Source organism: Dendropsophus ebraccatus, chromosome 1, assembly GCF_027789765.1.
Source record: "Dendropsophus ebraccatus isolate aDenEbr1 chromosome 1, aDenEbr1.pat, whole genome shotgun sequence".
NCBI classification, from domain to species: Eukaryota; Metazoa; Chordata; class Amphibia; order Anura; family Hylidae; genus Dendropsophus; species Dendropsophus ebraccatus.
The window spans coordinates 75,042,814-75,065,883 of record NC_091454.1 but is presented as its reverse complement, the minus strand read 5'-3'; the positions used below and the strand labels follow the sequence as shown (position 1 = coordinate 75,065,883).

The following is a 23,070-nucleotide window of genomic DNA, read 5'->3' as shown; positions in this document are numbered from 1 at the left end:
CCATCTTTAGCAATATAGATGTCAAAATGCTGGTATGCTTGATATTATAGACATTTTGCATGACCCAATTTCTCTCCAGCTTAAAGTGACTCTGTACCCACAATCTGCCCACCCCAAACCACTTGTACCGTCAGATAGCTGCTTTTAATCCAAGATCTGTCCTGGGGTATGTTTGGCAGGTGATGCAGTTATTGTCCTAAAAAACAGATTTTAAACTTGCAGCCCTGTGTCAAACTGGCATGGCCTATAATGTCTGTGCTCTAACTTTGCACCATGGAATTCTCCATGCAGGTATTCTCCTATTCATCAGCTGTGTGAACACTGCACATGGGCTGGATAGTTAAGGCACCTGTGCAGTGTTCACTGCAGAGCAGTAGGAAAAATCCTGCCAGTGGCATTCCTAATGATGAAGAGGGTGGGGAGGAGGGACGGAGGGGTGGTACAAGGTTAGGGCACTGATACTCTAGGCCATGGCAGTTTGGAACTGGGCTGCAAGTTTAAAAGTGTTTTTTTTTAGGACAATAACTGCATTACCTGCCGAACGGACCCCAGGACAGAACTTGGATTAAAAGCAGCTATCCGAAGGTACAAGTGGTTTGGTGGGGGGGGGCTAAGATTGTGGGTACAAAGTCACTTTAAAGAATATTTTTTAAACGTTCTATATAAATATATATACTATATAAACATATTTACTCCTAAAGTAACTTACGATTATGCTTTATTATTGAATGAGTGGATAAAGATTAAAGGTGGCATACATGTAAATCACAATTTGGTGTAATATTTGTTAACAAAGAGGGAGGACACTGGTAAGATATTTTTAGTTAACACTTAAGTAGCTTTATATACCTTTTAGCTGTCATACAACAAACCCTTTTTGGTAAGCTATAGCTAAACGGTGCAAGGAAAACCAATAGTAGGATCAACATAAAAGAAAACGTAGTCCAGCACCTTCAATGAAGTAAAAACGTCACGTATTTCACACAGGAAAATACAGTGGAACATACAGAAGTACTGGTTGATGCGTTTCATTGACACTAGCCTTGTTTACAACCTCTAGTGCTGAATAGTAACAGCTTCCATTGATGGGGCATTACATGCAAATAATGGTCACATGACAAATTAAAATAATAACATACACATGTTAAAAACAAATTGGAAAATACATATCAACTCCTACCTGTGAATTAACAATGACACAGGCAATTATGTGCAACAAACACAGTGGATGAACTACATAGCATAAGTCAGTATTCAGACACATTCAAACTAAAAAGTGCAGCAGCACCATGCAGTAACATGTCTTGAATTTAAACCAGTAGGTTGTTGGATACATAACCAAAAAAATCCAAAAGTATTCCCCATTTAAGAGTGTTTGTTTATGGCAACCTCCCATTTTTAGTTAAAAATATTTTTTCTATACCCATGACCTGTAACATAAATGTTTCCCCTCCATGTTATTCACAAAAATGTCTGGATAAAGATGACACATTAATTGCACTATGCACTAGCATCTGATATATGCCTTCTTATGCTGTTGTAGTGCAACCTACTGCAGGTTACATTGTGTGCAGATGGCCACATAAACTACATACTTTGTATTACAATTAATGTAATACAGATTTATCGAGCTCTGCACCTTGCACAAACTGGAAAAAAAAAATACCAATTTTTTTTTGCGCAACGACCCCTAGAATATGTATAAGTCCGTGGCTACACAGCAATTCCCTACCACGTGACCAGGAATCACTTGTTTCTATACAAACAAGGGTGGGAGCTGCTATCAATCTACATACGGGATGCTGCCTATGTCCCAACTACAGAACATATTCAAAACAAACACAGAAAGACATTGAATGGCGCACCCACAAATATATAATCAAAAAATGTAACAACTTACACAGCAAATGGACACACACTTAAAAACACATAAAAACCCAATAAGGGTAAACAATCACAGGGAAAACGCATAAAAATATATATGTCATTCCCACCGCAGCCCAACATGAAATTGGTTCCAGGCCCTGTACACTATGTAACCAAATATATCTCAGACATAAACACTCATGATGAATACCTCCTAAAGTGCACGTGCTCACAAGAATACATAAGTAAATATATAAATAATCAGTGAAAAAATTTATAAACCTATCATGTGACAAAGTCACGTGATGTGACGATATGCGTAGGGTCTGCATTACGGAGCCCCACTCCAGAGCCCTTGGTGACATGTGATATAATAACATCTTTTCTTCAGTTCTGACTCTCGGATAGTAGGGTGCTTTAGCACATAGTCACTTTTTGGATACGTTTATGAATTTTTTCACTGATTATTTATTTATTTATGTATTCTTGCGAGCATGTGCACTTTAGGAGGTATTCATCATGAGTGTTTATGTCTGAGATATATTTGGTTACATAGTGTACAGGGCCTGGAACCAATTTCATGTTGGGGCTGCGGTGGGAACGACATATATATTTTTATGCGTTTTCCCTGTGATGGTTTACCCTTATTGGGTTTTTGGGTTTGTGGGTGCGCCATTCATTGTCTTTCTTTGTTTGGAACAGGAACCACGTGTAGCACGATTACATCTCTCATACAAGTTAATGGTGTTACATAGTAACTCACAAGCAGATGCAACCATGTCCTTGCAGTCCATATTGAATGAATATTTTGCAACTGCTGGATCACGGTCCTTTGTCACAGCAGGACCTCATTCACTTGTATGACTGATAGAGTTGTGCGACTGGGAATTGCCTTGTAGCCCATCATAAAGCTGTAACGTTCAAAGTTCAATAACAATTTTTCTCTTTTGACAATCTCTCAAACTCAGCGGATATTAGCAAAGCTCTATTAGCAAAACGAAAGAGACTGGAAATGTATACAAAAACATCATTAAAAACCAGCAACCAGACGATTGAAAATGTTTGGAAAACACAAAAAGAGCAAAGGTAAGTAACCATGATTCTTTTATATTTCTCCTCTCAGTCCTTCCATCTTCTGCGAGATCCTTATACAAAGGTCCTCAAATACTTTAGACAGATGCTGTACTGTACTATAGTGCCAGAGAGGATATCTAGAATACATCAGGTCTCACAACAAAGTTAGAAATACTCCTTCCAATTGTTCAGTCAATTGAAACTGGATCCTAAACAGCAGCATAACTACTTCTACTTGAACAGCAGCTGAAATATGTATAGTAGTGTCATTTCATCAGTTCTCCTGTGCCTGCATTCCCATCATTGTGCCAGAATAGTACAGAATTCAAATGAGGAATGACTACTGTACTTTATTCAACTGAAATGTTTTCAAAACAAATGATTTCAGAAAGTGATACAAATGTGCAATTTTTAATATCTCCAGTCTTCTAGCTATCAGCTGCTGTATGTCCTGCAGGAAGTGGTGTATTATTTCTATTCTGACATGGTGCTCTCTGCTGACACCTCTGGTCCTGCCAGGAACTGTTCAGAGTAGTAGCAAATCCCCAAAGAAAACTTTTCCTGCTCTGGACAGTTCCTGCCATGGAAAAGGGTGGTAGCAGAGAGCACTATGTCAGACTGAAAAGACCACACCACTTCCTGCAGGACATACAGCAGCTGATAAGTACTGGAAGACTGGAGATTTTTCAATACTAGTAATGTCCAAATCTGTATAACTTGTAACTGTATAACTTTATAACTGTATGACTTACACCACTTGAAAACATTTTACCCACCGGTCTACCCCTTTATCATTTTTACTAGCTGCCATAAAGAACTGCATTGTCAAGCAACTTAAATTTCATTTTATTACAGGCAGAAGATGAACAATGAGTATTCTCATCAATTTCAGGCATTATTTCAGCAATGGGATGTTGACATGCAAAAAGCAGAAGAGCAAGAAGAAAAAGCGGCAGTATCTTTTTTTTTCATTTATATAGTTCTAAAAGTGCTATACTATAGTGGTGTGTTACTATTTATTTTAAATGGGTCCCCTGACAGTAAACAGACAACACAGTTTCTCAGTGCCCATCATACGAGCAGTGTATCTGTGCTGCTCAGTGATCCAGCATCCAGGGAATAAAGATTGTTTTTCATGAAGACACCGGATCACTGGGCAGCACAGATGGCAAGTATGCACTGCTTGTGTCATCATCAAGGGAAAACTGGCAGCACAGATATATGCATATCCATGCTGTCAGTTTCCCTTTAACACTTGATTTAAACAATAGTTGATTTATGTTATGTTTATTTCTTGAACAAATTGGTCTGTAATATTAAAATCAGGGGGCATATGTATCAATGTGTTGGAGCTTTTGAGCTGTTTTTTGGTTCATGCTGTTCATGCTCATGAGTTTTTGCACAGTGTGTATTTTTTGCACAACATTTGTTATGGCAAATTAGCTAGATTTCTCCAGTTTCTGAAACATTCGCCATTTCTCAGGAGGCGGTGCGGTTTTAGATTGGCTACTTTTGTACACTGATTCATCAAGTGCAGTTTTGAAATTTTTGCGCAGAAAATGATGCAGCAGTACCCCACTACTACCCCAACATAGTTTTTTTTTATTTTTTTTTTAACCAAGCTGTTGTGCAAAAATTATCAATTCATTTATGCCTAATAGAGATGAGTGAACCTCGAGCATGCTCAAGTCCATCCGAACCCAAGCGTTCGGTATTTGATTAGCAGTGGCTGCTGAACTTGGATAAAGCTCTAAGGTTGTCTGGAAAACAAGATACAGCCAATGACTATATCCATGTTTTCCACATAGCCTTAGAGCTTTATCCAACTTCAGCAGCCCCCCGCTAATCAAATGCCGAACATTCAGGTACAGATGGACTCGAGCAAGCTCGAGGTTCACTCATCTCTAATGCCTAATAGTAAATTTTGCACAGGCAAAACAAGAATATGCAGTGTGTAATTGACACCGGAGCAAAAAAAATTTGTGCAGATGATATAACCTAAAGAATTTATTTCACTTTAACTCAAACTAGAATATGTTTCGTCAGCAACAGAAGCTTTACCAACAGACCAGAATAGTTCAGAATCAGAGACTAAAAGCAATCAAGCAACTCTATGAACAGTTCTTTACGGTATGTCATTATGATGGTTTATTAGACAGACATTAAAGAACATGGAAAATTATATAGTTTAATATTTGGAAGTACTGTATTTACAACACAGCAAAATCTGATCATCAAATGTTTAGGTTCCACATCAGATATTTTAATTTCTTTACAAATGCCCTAGTTAAGAGATACAGTATATTTTTAAAATGTAGGGGGTAACAAAAGTATAAATACCTTACAAAGCTTGTACAAAAAGAAGCAATACTTTATTAATTTCTCAGACAATGCTTTATATTCATTAGGCATTCACAGTTGCATCCTTGTTCTGACAAATATAACAGGAGATTTGCATAGTTCAATGGTACAAGCCAATACAGTGGTGCCTTGGATTACGAGCATAATTCTTTTCGGGGACCGTGCTTATAATCCAAATCACTCTTATATCAAAGCAGATTTTCCCATAAGAAATGACAAACTCAGACAATTGTTTCCACACCCCAAAAATAATGATTTTTAATTCGAAATAACTGGTAAAACAAATGAAGCAAACATTTAGAAACAGCTAAATATGTGATATTAACCTCTTAAGGACATATGACGTACCGGTACGTCATATGTCCGCACTTGCACTTCAAAGCGTGGCCGCGCGGCGGCCCCGCTTTGAAGTGCCGCGATCCCGGGTGCCGCGAGTAGCCCGGGACCGCTGCTATTAGCGGGCACGGTCTGATCGCCGTGCCCGCTAATTAGCTAATCGGAGGCAGCTGTCAAAGTTGACAGCTGCCTCCGATTACCGGAGGCAACGTTTCCCTGGTGTCTAGTGGGGGAGATCGCTCCTCCGGGACCTTGTCCCGGAGGAGCGATCTCCGTTACTGATGCCGGCCGGGGACGCGTCCAAGATGGCGCCGTCCTCGGCTCGGCACTCGTTCGTTTTCGGCTGCAGCAGCCGAAAGCAAACGAGTGCCGATCTCATGGATCTCTGCAGCATATCTATGCTGCAGAGATCTCAATGAGAGATCACAGTGTATATACTAGAAGTCCCCCAGGGGGAATAACCCTAACCCCAGGGGGAATAACCCTAACCCCAGGGGGGGGAATAACCCTAATCCCAGGGGGGCTTCTAGTATATGTGTAAAAAAAAATAAATAAAGTGTTGTTAATAGTAAAAAGCCCCCTCCCCTAATAAAAGTCTGAATCACCCCCCTTTTCCCAGGTTTTAAATAAAAGTAAACAAATAAATAAATAAATAAACATGTTTGGTATCGCCGCATGCGTAATCGCCCGAACTATTAATTAATCACATTCCTGATCTCGTGCGGTAAACCGCGTCAGCGCAAAAAAATCCCAAAGTGCAAAATTGCGCATTTTTGGTCGCATCAAATCCAGAAAAAATGTAATAAAAAGTGATCAAAAAGACGTATATGGGCAATCAAGGTACCGATAGAAAGATCACATCATGGCGCAAAAAATTACACCTCGCACAGCCCCATAGACCAAAGGATAAAAGCGCTATAAGCCTGGGAATGGAGCGATTTTAAGGAACGTATATTGGTTAACAACGGTTTGAATTTTTTACAGGCCATCAGATACAATATAAGTTATACATGTTATATATCGTTTTAATCGTAACAACTTGAGGAACATGCATAACAAGTCAGTTTTACCCCAGGGCGAATGGCGTAAAAACACATTTCCCCCAAATAAAAGAAATGCGTTTTTTTTTTTCAATTTCACCACACTTTGAATTTTTTTCTGGTTTCGCAGTGTACTTTATGCAAAAATTCAGCCTATAATTGCAAAGTACAATTAGTGACGCAAAAAATAAGGGGTCATGTGGGTTTCTAGGTGGAAAAATGCAAGTGCTATGACCTTTTAAACACAAGGAGGAAAAACCGAAAACGTAAAAACGAAAATGGGCCATGTCCTTAAAGGGTTAATAGTTACTGTACAGTATAGCAATCAGCATGTGGTGCATAAAGTGTATAAACCTGAAAACACAGCCGCAGTTTGTAGAACTGCAGTTTACTGTACAGTATAGCAATCAGCATGTGGTGCATAATGTATAGTAAGTGCATAAACCTGAAAAACAGCGGCAGTTTGTAGATACAGGATGGAACTGCAGATCCCCATAATGCAGTAGCGTAGTACAACAGGCTAGAATAGAGAAGCAGGGCTGCTGTCAGAGGTCTGTGTGGTCACATGACATCAATGGGGAAGGGGTGTGTATGGACCAATCAGGAAGTGAGAATCACAGAACCGTGCAGGAGGACAGTGAAAGAAACTTTACAGCAGTGTAAATGGCTAAGTGAAAGTGCAGGCACATTATAGCAGCAGTGTGTATAGCTGAGTGAGTGTGCAGGCACATTATTGCAGGGATGGAGAGGATGGGAAACACAAGGGTTGACAGAGACTGCAGGGAGCATGAAGGAATGAGCAGGGCAAATGTGGGCACATAATGCAGCACTCTCTGTCTGGGAAAGAGGGGGTTACAGCTATGAAGAGATTACCTCCACAGTCCTGTCCCCTGATGTAAGCCCCAGCCTGAAGTGGATCTGCTATGATTTGGAAGGTGAGGGAGACTTCCTGGGTCACAGTACCGGACTGTAGACCACGCTATGCAGACCCTGTCCCTCTCCCGCTCGCCCTCCCACCCAGTTCAGGGAGCTCTTAAACCAAAACAATGCTCTTAAACCAAGTTACGATCTTGAAGAACTGTGAGCTCTTCTTGCAAAGTGCTCTCAATCCAAGTTACTCCAAAGGTACCACTGTATATGAAAATATCTCACCAGAGAAAAGGCTACTTTCCTCCCTTGACACCTAAACTCATCATTCACTCTAAAAAGAAAACTGTTAAAAATCAGTTGAAATGAAACACCACACTGAGATTAGGTTCTGTGCTGTCCGTAGAAATCTATCAAGAGGGGCAGGGGAAGTTTACACAATGAGACAGAGACAGGTGTTGCTGAAAGATAATAAATATTTTCCTGCAGCACTTTATACAGCTTGCCATCATTTAGATCTCTCACTGTCCCCATTAGGAAACACAATTTAAATTCACCTGTTTTTGAGTGTGAGAGGAAACCCAACACAAACACAGGCAGAACATCCAAATTCATAAGATGTTGTCCTTGGTGGGATTTGATCCTAAGGGCCCTATTACACAGGATGATTATCGTGCAAAGAAATCGTTAAATCATTCGAATTTAAACGATAATCATTCTGTGTAATTGCAGGCAACGATCGGAAATTCGTTTGTATGTCGTTGATCGTTTATATAGATCTGAACCTAAAATTATCGTTAATCGTTCGCTGTAATTCCACGTTTGTTTGCTCAAGTTCCGCATTTGTTCACTAATCATTCAGTGTAATTGCACATTGTTCATTGTTTTTCTGGGATCAGAAGGACTAAACGATCATAGTAACAATCGCAATAACGATCGTACCTAACGATTATCATTCTGTGTAATATGGTGAATGATTTCAGGTTAACGATAAACAATCTCGTTTGCGATCGTTTATCGTTAGTCGTTAAAAATCGCTCAGTGAAATAGGACCCTAAGACTCCAGTGCTAACCACTGAGCCACCATGCTGAAAGATCCAATGATTGATTCAGACTGCTCAGTACAGTTTAATATAAATCTTCCATGCTGCTGCTTCTGAGGGTTTTTTTTATTGAGATATACAGGAGCAGGATTCTCTTTTCTGCAAATGAGCAGTGTATGGAGACATCATAGAGGCTATATGCCACCCACTGGCTCGGGGACATGTGAAAATTAGGGATGTCTGTAGAGAGGGAAAACTGCCATATAGGTGATTGGTATTGGCTACAAATAATGAGCCTCCTCGTAGGCACACACCGCTTATCCCAAAAAAGTTTCAACCGTTAGTAACCATTAAAATGTAACCCAACAGAGCATGTGAAATAAAGCATGTTTGCTATTTACTTTTTTTTTTTGTTATCATGCTGTAAAACAAAGCTATAAAGCTGTAAGCTTTAAATTCATCCAGGCCCAGTCTCCTGAATGCAGCTTTTTAGTCTTGTGCTGGTTGGAAAAAAAAACCAAAAACGCACATTAGACGCAGGAAGTCCCGCAGGAAGTTAATGCAAATTGCAAACATTTACACCCCCTATTTTACTAGCTAATTTTCAGAGTAATGATACGCTCTATTAATGTCAGTGTGGAAATTGGCAATCGGCGCACACACAGTATAGAACAACTGTAATTGATTAAGACAGTTAGGGTGCGTGCACACTACGGAATTCCCGCGTATGAGCCGCGCAGATTCCGTCGCTCGTACCCGCACACGGCAGCGCGCATCTCTGCCTGTGCCATAGACACTATTCTATGCACGGGCGGATTCCGCGTTCCTCCAAAAGAATTGACATTCTTTCGGCGGAACGCAGAATCCGCCCGTGCATAAAATAGTGTCTATGGCACAGGCGGAGATGCACGCCACTGCGTGCGGGTACGAGCGACGGAATCTGGGCTGGTCATACACGGGAATTCCGTAGTGTGCACGCACCCTTACAGTAATGAACATGCTCATTCTTTACAATCTGTTTTGCACAATTTCACTTGCGCACACTGTTTTATTTTAACAAAAAATATGGACATATTTAGCTTTTATCTTACTGTGTGTGAACCTAGCCTTAGTGCACCAGCCTGCCCTTCTTCATGAAGAGGGGTGGTCTGGTGGGGCTGATCAGTGCACAGAGAGTTAGTCCCACCTCTAGTACACCAAAGAGCCTCTCTCACATTTTAAACTGAAAATTTAGTGAAAATAGCAGAGTATGTAGGTAAGAAAACAACCTTTATTCTTAGCGTCCCATGTAGTATGGAAACATAACAGAAGGTTACAGTTATCTAGGGTCCTTTTAATATCTTACTGTTTAGTGATTCCTTAATAATAGACTACAAGAAAACACAGTGTAGTCTAAGCCAGCAGTGATATGTTATTTCCTTCCGTCTGGTCTCTTGCTAGGAGAGTTGTGACTATTTAGAAAGGATTTTTCTAATTTTAGATACATTTGATCAATAAAGACATGGTTGCACACAGCAAGTGTAAATTCTGTGTTTGCAACCTCCTCATGTTCATGCAGAACATAGCTGAAAAGAAACAGAAAAAAAATTAAATAATAATAATAATAATAATAATATATATATACACTCACCGGCCACTTTATTAGGTACACCATGCTAGTAACGGGTTGGACCCCCTTTTGCCTTCAGAACTGCCTCAATTCTTCGTGGCATAGATACAACAAGGTGCTGGAAGCATTCCTCAGAGATTTTGGTCCATATTGACATGATGGCGTCACACAGTTGCAGCAGATTTGTCGGCTGCACATCCATGATGCGAATCTCCCGTTCCACCACATCCCAAAGATGCTCTATTGGATTGAGATCTGGTGACTGTGGAGGCCATTTGAGTACAGTGAACTCATTGTCATGTTCAAGAAACCAGTCTGAGATGATTCTAGCTTTATGACATGGCGCATTATCCTGCTGAAAGTAGCCATCAGATGTTGGGTACATTGTGGTCATAAAGGGATGGACATGGTCAGCAACAATACTCAGGTAGGCTGTGGCGTTGCAACGATGCTCAAAAGGGGCCCAAAGAGTGCCAAGAAAATATTCCCCACACCATGACACCACCACCACCAGCCTGAACCGTTGATACAAGGCAGGATGGATCTATGCTTTCATGTTATTGACGCCAAATTCTGACCCTACCATCCGAATGTCGCAGCAGAAATCGAGACTCATCAGACCAGGCAACGTTTTTCCAATCTTCTACTGTCTAATTTCGATGAGCTTGTGCAAATTGTAGCCTCAGTGTCCTGTTCTTAGCTGAAAGGAGTGGCACCCGGTGTGGTCTTCTGCTGCTGTAGCCCATCTGCCTCAAAGTTCGACGTACTGTGCGTTCAGAGATGCTCTTCTGCCTACCTTGGTTGTAACGGTTGGCTACTTGAGTCACTGTTGCCTTTCTATCAGCTCGAACCAGTCTGCCCATTCTCCTCTGACCTCTGGCATCAACAAGGCATTTCCGCCCACAGAACTGCCGCTCACTGGATGTTTTTTCTTTTTCGGACCATTCTCTGTAAACCCTAGAGATGGTTGTGCGTGAAAATCCCAGTAGATCAGCAGTTTCTGAAATACTCAGACCAGCCCTTCTGGCACCAACAACCATGCCACGTTCAAAGGCACTCAAATCACCTTTCTTCCCCATACTGATGCTCGGTTTGAACTGCAGGAGATTGTCTTGACCATGTCTACATGCCTAAATGCACTGAGTTGCTGCCATGTGATTGGCTGATTAGAAATTAAGTGGTAACGTGCAGTTGGACAGGTGTACCTAATAAAGTGGCCGGTGAGTGTATGTGTAGTATACTCCTGCAGATATTGACAGACATGTTCCTCTATGCAACAGCAAGAATAAAAGTTATGACAAAATATGCCACCTTACCACACTAGCAATAGCATTTACTACAGACTTGCATATATTATAGACATTTTGACAGCACATGCATATAGATTTGTTTCCCAAATGTGTAAACAGCGTTTTAAACACTCCATTAACTTGCATGGCAATGTAATTTGCCAATATTCTATGTAAAAAATCCACAGTATATGACACCATGTAAATGTGCCCTTTTACATATTTTTACTGTTATTTTTCCTTTTTAGAGCATGCATGAACTAGAAAAAAACAATGAAAACCTCTTAAATGACGCTCAAAATGAGCTGAAAAAAGAAATGGCTATGCTACAAAAGAAAATACTGATGGACACTGTAAGTCAAAGATAAATAACCAATTGTGATATGACACAATGATCAATTATTTTTTTCATAAAGTTTTATTATGAAAACAAGAAATAAGTATAAATATAATTTAACATATTTGTCCTTTTTCTTCTGCCAGCAACAGCAAGAGATGGCAAGTGTTCGAAAGTCTCTTCAGTCAATGTTATTCTGATGGATCCCTGACGCAATAACTTGTACCTATGTAACATATAACATATAATTATCCACCAAGTATATATATATATCTATAAGTTGCATTTCAATTTATGATTTACAAAGTTATTATATGTGTTATGTAGGTGTCAGTTTCCCTTTAACAAATATTTGTCTTTTAAAAATATCAGCAGGTTAGAAGATATCTACCTATAGGGCACAGGGTGCTGAAGATGAAGTTTCTTAACTTCATCCTTGGCACAGTTTTACTGATATTAGGAGTTTAATCCTCATGCTAATTAAGCATTTTGGTGCTCTGAGGGCAAGACTACCACCCTCAGTGCACTGATCCACCCCAGCCCACTCTCCTGATATTCCTTAGACGGGGAAGACCAGTGCACTGGGGGAGGTTGGCTCGGGCCCAATGCACCAAGATGCTTAATTAGCATAAGGATTTAATTGTTAGTACCACTTAAATGGTGCCAAGGATGAAGGTAAGAAACCTGTGCCCTATAGGGAGATATTAGGAAGTTAAATTCTTCTAACCTGCTGAGTGTTTCCCTTTAAATGCTTCTATGAGAGTAGAAAATTGTAGTCTGTTTATTTTTCCCATTTTCATTTTTTTAATTCTCATGAAAACCCCTTTACTTAAAGAGTCACCATCATTAAAAATAACTTTTGACATGCCATAGGGTCGTACCCGCTGCAATCAGATGATATAGCCAGGGAGAGAGCATGGCGGCCATGCAATCCACTCCCTGGCCACTTGCTAATTGCGACACTGCTGCTGCCATGCTCTCTTTCCAGCTGTATCGCCTGATTGCAGCAGGTCTCAGCAGAATGACAGGTACTCTTTAGCATAAACGGTATACGTATTAAATCAATTCCTGTGTATGTTTTGTGAAACACTAACTAGTAACTTTATATCATACAGATACCAAACACACACTGCATTTAACTAGATACTGAGTGATATTCTGCAGACTCTTTCAATCATTTTAGAGTTAGGCTATTCTTCCACATATTGTATAACAAAAACATTCATCCTTTAACTAGTTGTCTAGTTTGCAGAATTGCAAGTACAACACAGTATTCCATATTTAATAAAATATTTATTAAACATAAATACAGATTTTGGTGAATAAACCTTGCTTTTTGTTTTTTTCCTATTATAATGAAAATAAATTATTGAGCTTCACAGAGCAAGCGGGGAGGGTAGCACAAATATGTTTCCAAAATAGACTATTTTCCAGTTTATTAACTCTACAATTGTTTTGAAACTATGATGATTGTTATTAACGAAAAAACAAATTTGGTTGGTCCAAAAGCATCTGGGGTCACACATGGTTATCTGGCATCCTTGCAAAAGAAATTTCAAGAATCCTTTGTTTATTAAGCCACTTTTCTAATAAATAGAAATATTAAAACAAATTCCCTCACCATTAAAATAGCAAAATTTAGAACTGCCCATATGGAGGAGAAGAAACTGAAATTTGTAAGACTTGAAAAAAAATATTAAAAACAATTATAAAGAGCAAGTCTATTTGAATAGTGGATTGTGAAATTATTTGAAAATATTTTTAGTATAGGTTGGTTAATACCAACACATATCCAATAACATATATAAAAAACATAAAATTGTAAAAAAGCAACACCTCCAAATCAGCAATAATCCACCATATTTGGTCACTGAAATGGTAACCAATCTAAGCATAAAGAGAGGTATATAGTGTTTTAATAACAATGCCCCTCCTCTCTCTATTGTGTAGATGGTGGAAAGGTAATAGTGCATAAATGACAAAGGATTAATTTTTAATTATAGGTTAATTAAAAGAGCCCTAATTGTTGGGTTATTATACAATAACTTATTTCCATCTTATTAATTCCTTATCTCTCTGCTGGATACTAAAACTTAGCATGCAATAATTGCTTAATGTTTCTTTTCCTCCACTTGTTTTAGCAGTCAATCACTATGGTTTGGATTTTGAACCTGCTCTGCAGCTGGCATAGGAGGGATTCTGAAGACTGATATTCGTAGATGTTTTGCTATTTGCAAGCAAACACCTATGCAGTATCTCAGCAACTCGAACAAAGAAATCACCTAAAACATAAAAAAAGAAAGAAGTACAGTTTAGCAACTTGTCTTCTGAAATGCACATTATTTACAAATGTTATTCACTTTCAACTGATATACAAAATTAAGTGTGGTTTATGTGCTACATTACGCCCTTATGATACAGGGCTGTTTAAATTTTTCCATCCATAAAATGGTCGGGCATGGAGGGGCATGTGACCATGTACCTCACTCAGCATCCTCCCCCAGCAGGGTTCATGGTCACAAGCTCCTTCATATAAGGCTATCCTATGGACAGGATTGTTATGCAAACTGAAGGACCAGTTTATTTACATACAGTGTGTAGTTTATTAACCCCTTCAAGACAGGGCCCTTTGATGCACAAAAGTCCAGGTCAAATTAATGCAATGTTCCTCCCTGCCTTTTAAGAGCCATAGCGCTTTTATTTTTTAATCTAAAGGGCTGGTTGGGGTGTAATTTTTTGTGTCATGATCTCTAGTTTTTATTAACCCCTTAGCGACCCATGACGTACCTGGTACATCATGGTGCCGCGGGGGGTGTTCAGAGCGGGGTCCCGCCGGGACTCCGCTCTGAACGGCACAGCTCCCAGCTGCAATCTGCAGCCGGGCAGTGCCTCTATTAGCCGGCGCGGGTCCCATAGCCCGCGCAGGCTAATTAAGCACTTCAATGCAGCTGTCAAACCTGACAGCTGCATTGAAGTGCTTGGTATTGCACATCCCTGGTGTCTAGTGGGACGGATCTCCCCCCCGCGATGCGATCGCGGGGGGGGAGATCTGTTCTTCTGCCCGTGCCGGGGCTCAGCGTCGCAATGACGCTGATCCCGGCTCGGCAATAGATTGCTATGGCCTGCAGCAGGCCATAGCGATCTATGACCGATCTAATCGATCTTTGCTGTGTATATACACAGCATTGATCTCTATGAGAGATCAGGGCTGTGAATATACAAGTCCCCCAGGGAGACTTCTAGTTAATGTAAAAAAGAAAAAAGTTAAAAAGTGTTTATTAATAAAAAATCCCCTCCCGTAATAAAAGTCCAAATCACCCCCCTTTTCCCATTTTACAAATATAAGATAAATAAACAAATAAACATATTTGGTATCGCCGCGCACGTAATCGCCCGAACTATTAAATTATCACATTCCTAAACCTGCACGGTAAACGGCGTAAGCGCCAAAAAATTCCAAAGTGCAAAATTGCGCATTTTTGGTCGCATCAAATCCAGAAAAAATGTAATAAAAAGTGATCAAAAAGTCGTATATACGCAATCAAGGTACCAATAGAAAGAACGCATCATGGCGCAAAAAATGACACCTCACACAGCCCCATAGACCAAAGGATAAAAGCGCTATAAGCCTGGGAATGGAGCGATTTTAAGGAACATATATTTTTAACAATGGTTTGAATTTTTTAAAAGCCATCAGATACTATAAAAGTTATACATGATACATATCATTGTAATCGTAACAACTTGAGGAACATGCATAACAAGTCAGTTTTACCATAGGGCGAACGGCATAAATGCAAAACTCCCCGAAATCAAAACAAATTCATTTTTTTTCTTCAATTTGACAGCGCAAATGATTTCTTTCCGGTTTCGCAGCATATTTTATGGAAAAATAATGGCTGTCATTGCAAAGTACAATTGGTTTTGCAAAAAATAAGTGCTCATATACGTCTCTAGGTGAAAAAATGCAAGTGCTATGGACTTTTAAACATAAAATGGAAAAAGCAAAAGAGCAAAAACGAAAATTGGCTTTGACCTTAAGGGGTTAATATCATATAGGTGTAATGGAAAAATGCTTTTATAAGGGGGAGGTTATAAGGGTTTTTTAATACTCTTATAAAACTTTTTTTTATTACACTTTTTTTTAAAACATTTTTAATTACTGTAAAAGATGCAATCATTAGATTGCATATACCGATCTATGCTATAGAGCATAGTATAGATCAGTGTTGTCAGCGATCTATGTATAGAGCCTGCCTGAGAGCAGACTCTATACATGGATCGCCGAACCGACAGGACAGAGGTAAGGAGCTTACCCCCGCCCGGCTGCGGGGGTCCTGATCACTCAATTACAGATGCTTGATCTGTCACAGAGTACCTTAAATGCAATGATCGCTGTAGATCACGGCCCTTAAAGGGTTATTGAGATGCAGCTGTGGGATTGCAGCTGCCTCTCATTACCTCTGGCCCCGGACACACTGATGTGAGTGGGATCGCTATCACTGCAGCGCTCCCGCTCACATCAATAACCACGTCAGTAAAGAAACTTATATATACATTCCTACTGCACAGGGTATGTTACTGACGGGAAGGGGTTGAGTTCTTTTTCGAAATTATGCTACACTGCCAGAATATACAGTAGAGGGCATCATTGGCAACTTATTACCATCCCAGGTAACAAGTTGGCAGCAGTTTAGGGGCCTAAAGCCTCCGTTCAAGAATTTACCAAATAGTTATTAGTTAGTATGCTATTTAAAATCACGAAGATCTGCAATTTTACTCCTATAATATACTCAAACAAAGGACATGAGTTTATGGACCACATATCCTTACAATAAGAATTACTTACAAGTGCAATCCATAAAACAATATATTCATCGATGAAACTGTTGAAGTATTGATCAAGAAATAGAAGACCTGGTCCGATAAATACAGAATCCTGAAGATATAGTTCACTTTTGGTCATGTGAGCCAGCTGAAAGAAGTTATCATAAGTTGTCATTATATAGCATGACATTTTACACACATTCACAAATGTGTGTTAAATAGGCATTCCACTTTCCACATACAGAAAAATGTTGATGTAACCAAGACTACTCAAAACAGCAGTGGTTATCTGTGTTGTTTAGTAGATCAAGAAAATGTAATACTAAGTAGAGTTGAAACCATTGCATTTCTCCTTTTTAGAGGTTTATTTACAAAGTCGTCTTAATAAGAACAGTGTAAAGTATATTTGGTCATACAGTTTACAGTTGTCGCACAATAGTTCTGAAGGGAAAAAAAATAAAAAATAGAGACTTACCACAAGCTTAATAGTGACTTTGGCACTCACAAACCCAAACGTTAAGGTGTAAAGACATGGATGTTTGTAGAATAAGTCTGTTGTTGACTTTTTGTAAATCATAAGTCCCAGTATCAGAATTAATCCAATATGAAGACCCGGAGATAATACACTTGTTCCCTATCAAAAGGTATAAAGGGGTTATTTTTTTACAGTTTCTACAGATTCGCCAAAATAACCACAAATTATTTTCTTAAAAGATTGACTGGCCCTCTTAGAGTATGTGCATACATTTCAGAATCTGCCCCGTGCAATAGGATTGGCAGCAAAAGACCGCCGCTATCCTCTATGGGCTGCCCAGACGATCTAGTGATCACCCGAGCAACCCGCCCCCCGCACTCACCCGCTTGCCACTGGCGCAGAATAGTGGTGGCAGCGAGCAAGGAATGAGAAGCAAACGAGCGCTGACAGCAACTATTGTAATAGGGACTTAAAGCGACTCTGTACCCACAATCTGACCCCCCCAAACCATTTGTACCTTTGAATAGCTGCTTTAAATCCAAGATCTGTCCTGGGGTCCGTTTGGCAGGTGATGCAGTTATTGTCCAAGAAACAACTTTTAAACTTACAACCCCGTGCCCTACGGGAGTATCTGTGCCCTAACTTTGCACCACCCCACCCTCTTCATCATTAGGAATGCCTCTGGAACATTCTCTTCATGCTGAACATTGCACGGGTCCTTAACGATCCAGCCCATGTGCTGGGCTGCCACAGCTGACGTATAGGAGACAATCTGCCTGGAGCATTCCTAATGATGAGGAGGGCTGGGAGGAGGGACGGAGAGGTTGTGCCAGCCTAATGCATACACAATCCAGGCCACTCCCGTAGGGCACGGGGCTGCTAGTTTGAAAGTAAATTTTTAGCACAATAACTGCATCACCTGCCGAACGGACTGCAGGACAGATCTTGGAGTAAAAGAAGCTATCTGAAGGTACAAGCGGTTTGGGGTTCAGATTGTGGGTACAGAGTCGCTTTAATACAGGTGAGTTCCTGAGCTAAGGCACTGACTTAAGCAGTTTAAACATCAATTTCCTGCTAAAATATTAACTTTATGGCCCCCTAGCCTCACTACCTGCTTAAAGGGACATTACAGCAAAACAAAATTATAATTTTTTTACATTTCTTTCATACTGTTATATAACTTTTCATGTTTCCATTGAGAAGCGTGCAGAAGCGCCAGCTATATCCAACTGTGTTGGGACCACAGCTTGTAAAGCCCTACAATTCCTGACATAGCCACTGGTCAATAGAAACATAAAAAAAAAGATTTTTCTCTAGTATTAATCTGACATCTCACACACTTGGACTATAGTAGTTATCTTAAAGGGGTAGTGCGGTGCTAAACAATTATTCACTAAATAACACACATTACAAAGTTATACAACTTTGAAATGTATGTTATGTTAGTTAATCGCCTCCATCCCCGTGTATCCCCCCCACCCACACCAGACCGGGAAGTGTAGTGCTCTATACATACCTGCCTCTAGCCAACCCCCGTCCGCCATCTTGAGCCATGATGTCATCTTCGGACGGACGGCCGAACCGCTCCGACCGACCCTAGTGCCGGCCGCCCTCTGCCGCGTCATCAGCTGCTCAGCCGCGATTGGCTGAGCACAGTTATGCTCAGCCAATCGTGGCTGAGTAGCTAATGACGCTAAGTATGTTGCTAAGGCTGGTGTCACACTGCGTTTTTTTTCATCCTTTTTTTTTGCAAAAAACGGATGAAAAATGGATTGCAAAAAACGGATGCATTTGTGTGCATCCGTTTTGATCCGTTTTACCATTGACTTCCATTATAAAAATATAAAAAAAAAACGGATCAGAACGTATCCGTTTTTTTTTTTTTTTTTTTTGTTTTGTTTTTACACAAAAATGTTGCTGACACTATTTTTTTGTCCGTTAAAAAAAACGGATCCGTTAAACGGATTGCAAAAACGCAGTGTAAACCCACCCTTAGATGGATGGAAACTTGTGAATTTAACTGTACATAGAACATGTCAGCATTTTGACTTGTTACCTAATTTAACCCAATATATTATGTTTTAGCAATCCAGGATTACACTAAATCAATGTACACACAATACAATGCAAGTGTAAAAATTACTTACTGCTACAGTGGATCCATTTTTGCCTACTCCACCACTGAAAATTACCCGAAAATAGTTGCTACAGGAGTAAATTGCTCCTGACACTATCCCCATAAGTGGAATGACTTTCAGTGGCAATCCAGTCATTGGAATCTTAAAAGAAAACATAGAATAGTTAAGGGCTGGTTTCACACATAGCATTTAGGTGATCTTGGTCAGTGGTAAAAAAAAACAGATGTGTGGATGACCACATTGGAATCAATGGGTCCTTTTTTGGTCAGTAAATCAAGATCCTGATGCACTGACAGAAAAAAAACTTGTGTATGTATGAGGCCTAACATCAGGTGCAATACAGACATAGCAACCATGCCAGTAGTTTAAGAAAAATTACACCCACTGCACATAGGTCAGCAATAACATCATTAGCTGCCCGGTATAGTGAGATCAAGGAAACTATCACTTACACTTACTAATACAAGCAACAACTCTACATCATATAACCAGCACCTGTATAAGGCTCAGTCAGAACAAGGGATGAGCAAATTTACAGTACTAGCGAAGAGGAGTGCTTTGCTAGGCTTGGCAGTCGTCTTGTCAGCTGGCTACCTTTGAACTCTGTGGCGCTTCGGGTGCCTGGAAAAGCTGGACACAGTCCTGGGAGACGTTTTCCAGGCACCTAGAGCAGCACAGAGCTTAAAGTGACTGTACCACAGGGCCCAGGCTAAAGCACTGGAGGCAGGCCCGACCCACCCTTAGTGGGAGGAAACCCTAGCCCCTCTCTGATAGGGTTCCATTGATTCTAATGGAGTCACGTCATGGAGGGGCTGGGGTTTCTTCCCACTGGGGGTGGGTCGGCCCGCCTCCAGTGCTTCAGCCTGGGCCTGGTGGTACAGTCACTTTAAGGCACCCGACTGCCTACTTTGCACCACTAGACATTTTTTAACACTGCAAATTTTACCCTAAATATATAATAACTTTTTCAATGGGCAGCTATTTGAAAATACAACACGTATGTGATTTAGTAATGTCATGAAAGTTTTTTTTTTTACAAAATACATGGCTGGCATGCATTGCTCATGTAATATGGATCTTATCAACATAATTACCTGTGAATCCTTAGGTCTTTAAAAATCTTCCAATGGCAGCAGAAAGTGAAAAGAAAAGAAATAAGTGCCTCAAGTGAGTGCTATCTAATGAAAACCTGAGAGGTTTTTTAAGAACCAAGATACCAGCTGTGGCATAAACTAGTTTCTTAATCAGTTAAAGGGAAAGAAAGAGCACCATCACCTGAAAGTGATAGCTGAAAGCTAAAATTAAGGTTTGTTCAGAGTCCATGGGTCTCCAAACTGCGGCCCTCCAGCTGTTGCAGAAGCACATTTCCCATCAGGCCTGGGCAGCCAAATACAAATCTTTAGCTGTCCAGACATGATGGGAGTTGTGGTTTCGCAACAGCTGGAGGGCCGCAGTTTGGAGACCCATAGTTCAGACAGTTAAAATGTTTCCGCAAAGCTTCTTCCAAAAAAACACCTCCAATTTCTGCGCTTCTTTCAAGTATTCCTTTTAAGCACTAATTGAATTCAATGCGGGCTTTAGGGTAGCTTCACACACACCGTATCAGAGTGGATTTAATGGTGCGAATCCGCAGCAGATTTGATCTAAAAAACTGAAAACAGCATCAAATCTGCTGGGCAACATGTACGTGTGAACGCACCCTTAGGCTATGTTCACATAATGGCCGTGATTATTAGGAAAATTTACGTTACCTCTCAGTCTATGAGATCCTGGCCAGTGTGTATACACAGTTTTCTGCGGCCGCTATTCAGTGAATTGCAGCCGCAGAAAACCCTGTCAGTGCACACAGTGGAGTGAGCGGCCGCATGCTGTGGGAAGTTCTGATGCGGGCGCGCACGGATGCGCCTGCATCAGAACCCTGCGGCCAAAGAGATCATCCGGACGGTACTGTAGTACCGGCCGGGATGATCTTTTCAGAGACCGGCCGTTCCGTGACCCGGTCTCTTACTAAGCGTGAACATAGCCTTAGGGTATGTGCACACCGACTAATTTTGACGGAAACTCCGTAGCGGAATTCTCAGCTCGCGGACTGCGGCGGGTGCGCGTGTCCGTCAGACTACATTCTATGCACGGGCGGATTCTTTAATCCGTCCAAAGAATGATCAAGTTTATTCTTTGGATGGAGGGCGGAATCCGCCCGTGCATAGAATGGAGTCTATGACACAGGCGGAGACGCACGAGCTGAGAATTCTGTGACGTAGTTTCCATCAAAAATTACTCAGTGTGCACATACCCTTTAAGTGAAACTGCTCTGAAAATTGACATGCCTCTAATTGAGCACTGATTTTTCAGTTTGAGCCAAAGCTCAGGTATGCTCCTAAAATTACCTAAATAATGTCACTAACTAACTACCCTAAAGCACCTGAAATACATGGAGCCCATCAGCATGTCATGCTTACCAACATATGCTCAGAGGCATACACTGCTTTGTGCATGAGTTCTTTGTAAGCAGCACATCTCCCCATATAAACAGTGGATGTGCTGCCAACAATAATGAAAGTGAATGGCTGCACAAACCATCCAGCAATGGAGTGGCTGTTCACCATCTAAAGCAGTCATGTCAAACTCTGGCCTGCGGGCCAAATCTGGCCCGTGGTGCCATTATTTTTGGCCAGGCAATTTAGAGTTTTAATTCTAACAGCAAAATGCTGTCAATCAGATGGAGCACAAAAATCCATTATGTTGTTTCTACATATTACCTCATAGTCCCAAAGTGTAGTTCCACAAAACGCAGACAGCAAAAAGACTGCAGTGACAGAAAGCTGCAGCTCTGTTACATCGATCCTGGAAAAGGAAATTATATATACAAGAGTTTATTTACAAATCAAATACTGTATTATACTTTTATTTACTAAATTACTAAAACTTTCCTAATGCTGCAGCTGTTTTAACCCCAGGGCAGTACTGCTTGTTAGCCTGATGTAGCCCCTTCATTTAGGCTCTGTGCAACTATGAAGATTTTCTTTCAGACTTGTATGTCATGCATACAGCCATACAATATGTATTTCAAGCTAGTCCACAGTGGATACATCCCATGTGCACATGCTTTTATAGGCAGGTTTATGAGTGTACTGTAATTTTATAGAATCCTTTAAACTCACTTGTAAGTGAATAGGAATATTGAGGAAGAAAATTTTAACACAATTTGCTCCTATTCCTATATTACTTTATTGAAAGAAATTTCTCGATTGTTCCTCCCTGCTCAGCTTCAGGTTTTTAATTTATTCCCCTTTCTTAGTTTTTCTGAGAGGAAAGCATACCTTAACCCTTTAAGGACCGTGCTAACTTTCGTTTTTGCGTTTTCGTTTTTTCCTCCATGTGCTTAAAAGGCCATAGCACTTGCATTTTACACCTACAGACCCACATGAGCCCTTATTTTTTGCGTCACTAATTGTACTTCGCAATGACAGGCTGAATTTTTCCATAAAATATGCTGCGAAACCAGAAAAAAATTATATGTGCAGTGAAATTGAAAAAAAAAAAACAATTATTTTTCTTTGGGGGGGCTTCATTTTTACGCCGTGTGTCCTATGGAAAAACTTAGTTGTTATATATGTTCCTCATTACGATTAAAACGATATGTAACATGTATAACTTTTATTGTATCTGATGGCCTGTAAAAAATTAAAACCATTGTTAACAAATATACGTTCCTTAAAATCGCTCTATTCCCAGGCTTATAGCGCTTTTATCCTTTGGTCTATGGGGCTGTGTCAGGTGTCATTTTTTGCGCCATGATGTGTTCTTT

The 23,070-nt window shown here is 40.3% G+C and overlaps 2 protein-coding genes across 6 annotated transcripts in view; one reads left to right on the top strand and one right to left on the bottom strand.

Moving 5' to 3' along the window:
- SYCP3 (synaptonemal complex protein 3) overlaps window positions 1–13,149 on the top strand; it is a 24,411-nt gene extending 11,262 nt beyond the window's left edge. For all 5 annotated transcript variants that reach the window (XM_069973392.1, XM_069973399.1, XM_069973413.1 and 2 more), the window contains 5 exons: window positions 2,835–2,952; window positions 3,796–3,895; window positions 4,972–5,070; window positions 11,734–11,838; window positions 11,969–13,149. In XM_069973392.1, the coding sequence (XP_069829493.1) occupies window positions 2,835–2,952; window positions 3,796–3,895; window positions 4,972–5,070; window positions 11,734–11,838; window positions 11,969–12,022 (476 nt within the window). In that variant the 3' untranslated portion in view covers window positions 12,023–13,149. The remainder of the gene's footprint in view (window positions 1–2,834; window positions 2,953–3,795; window positions 3,896–4,971; window positions 5,071–11,733; window positions 11,839–11,968) is intronic.
- CHPT1 (choline phosphotransferase 1) overlaps window positions 11,883–23,070 on the bottom strand; it is a 25,258-nt gene continuing 14,070 nt past the window's right edge. The window contains exons 4-9 of the mRNA XM_069973376.1: window positions 22,022–22,106; window positions 19,272–19,403; window positions 17,125–17,283; window positions 16,672–16,797; window positions 13,994–14,104; window positions 11,883–12,048 (exon numbers count right to left, since the gene is read on the bottom strand). Coding sequence (XP_069829477.1) covers window positions 12,004–12,048; window positions 13,994–14,104; window positions 16,672–16,797; window positions 17,125–17,283; window positions 19,272–19,403; window positions 22,022–22,106 — 658 coding nt within the window. The 3' untranslated portion in view covers window positions 11,883–12,003. The remainder of the gene's footprint in view (window positions 12,049–13,993; window positions 14,105–16,671; window positions 16,798–17,124; window positions 17,284–19,271; window positions 19,404–22,021; window positions 22,107–23,070) is intronic.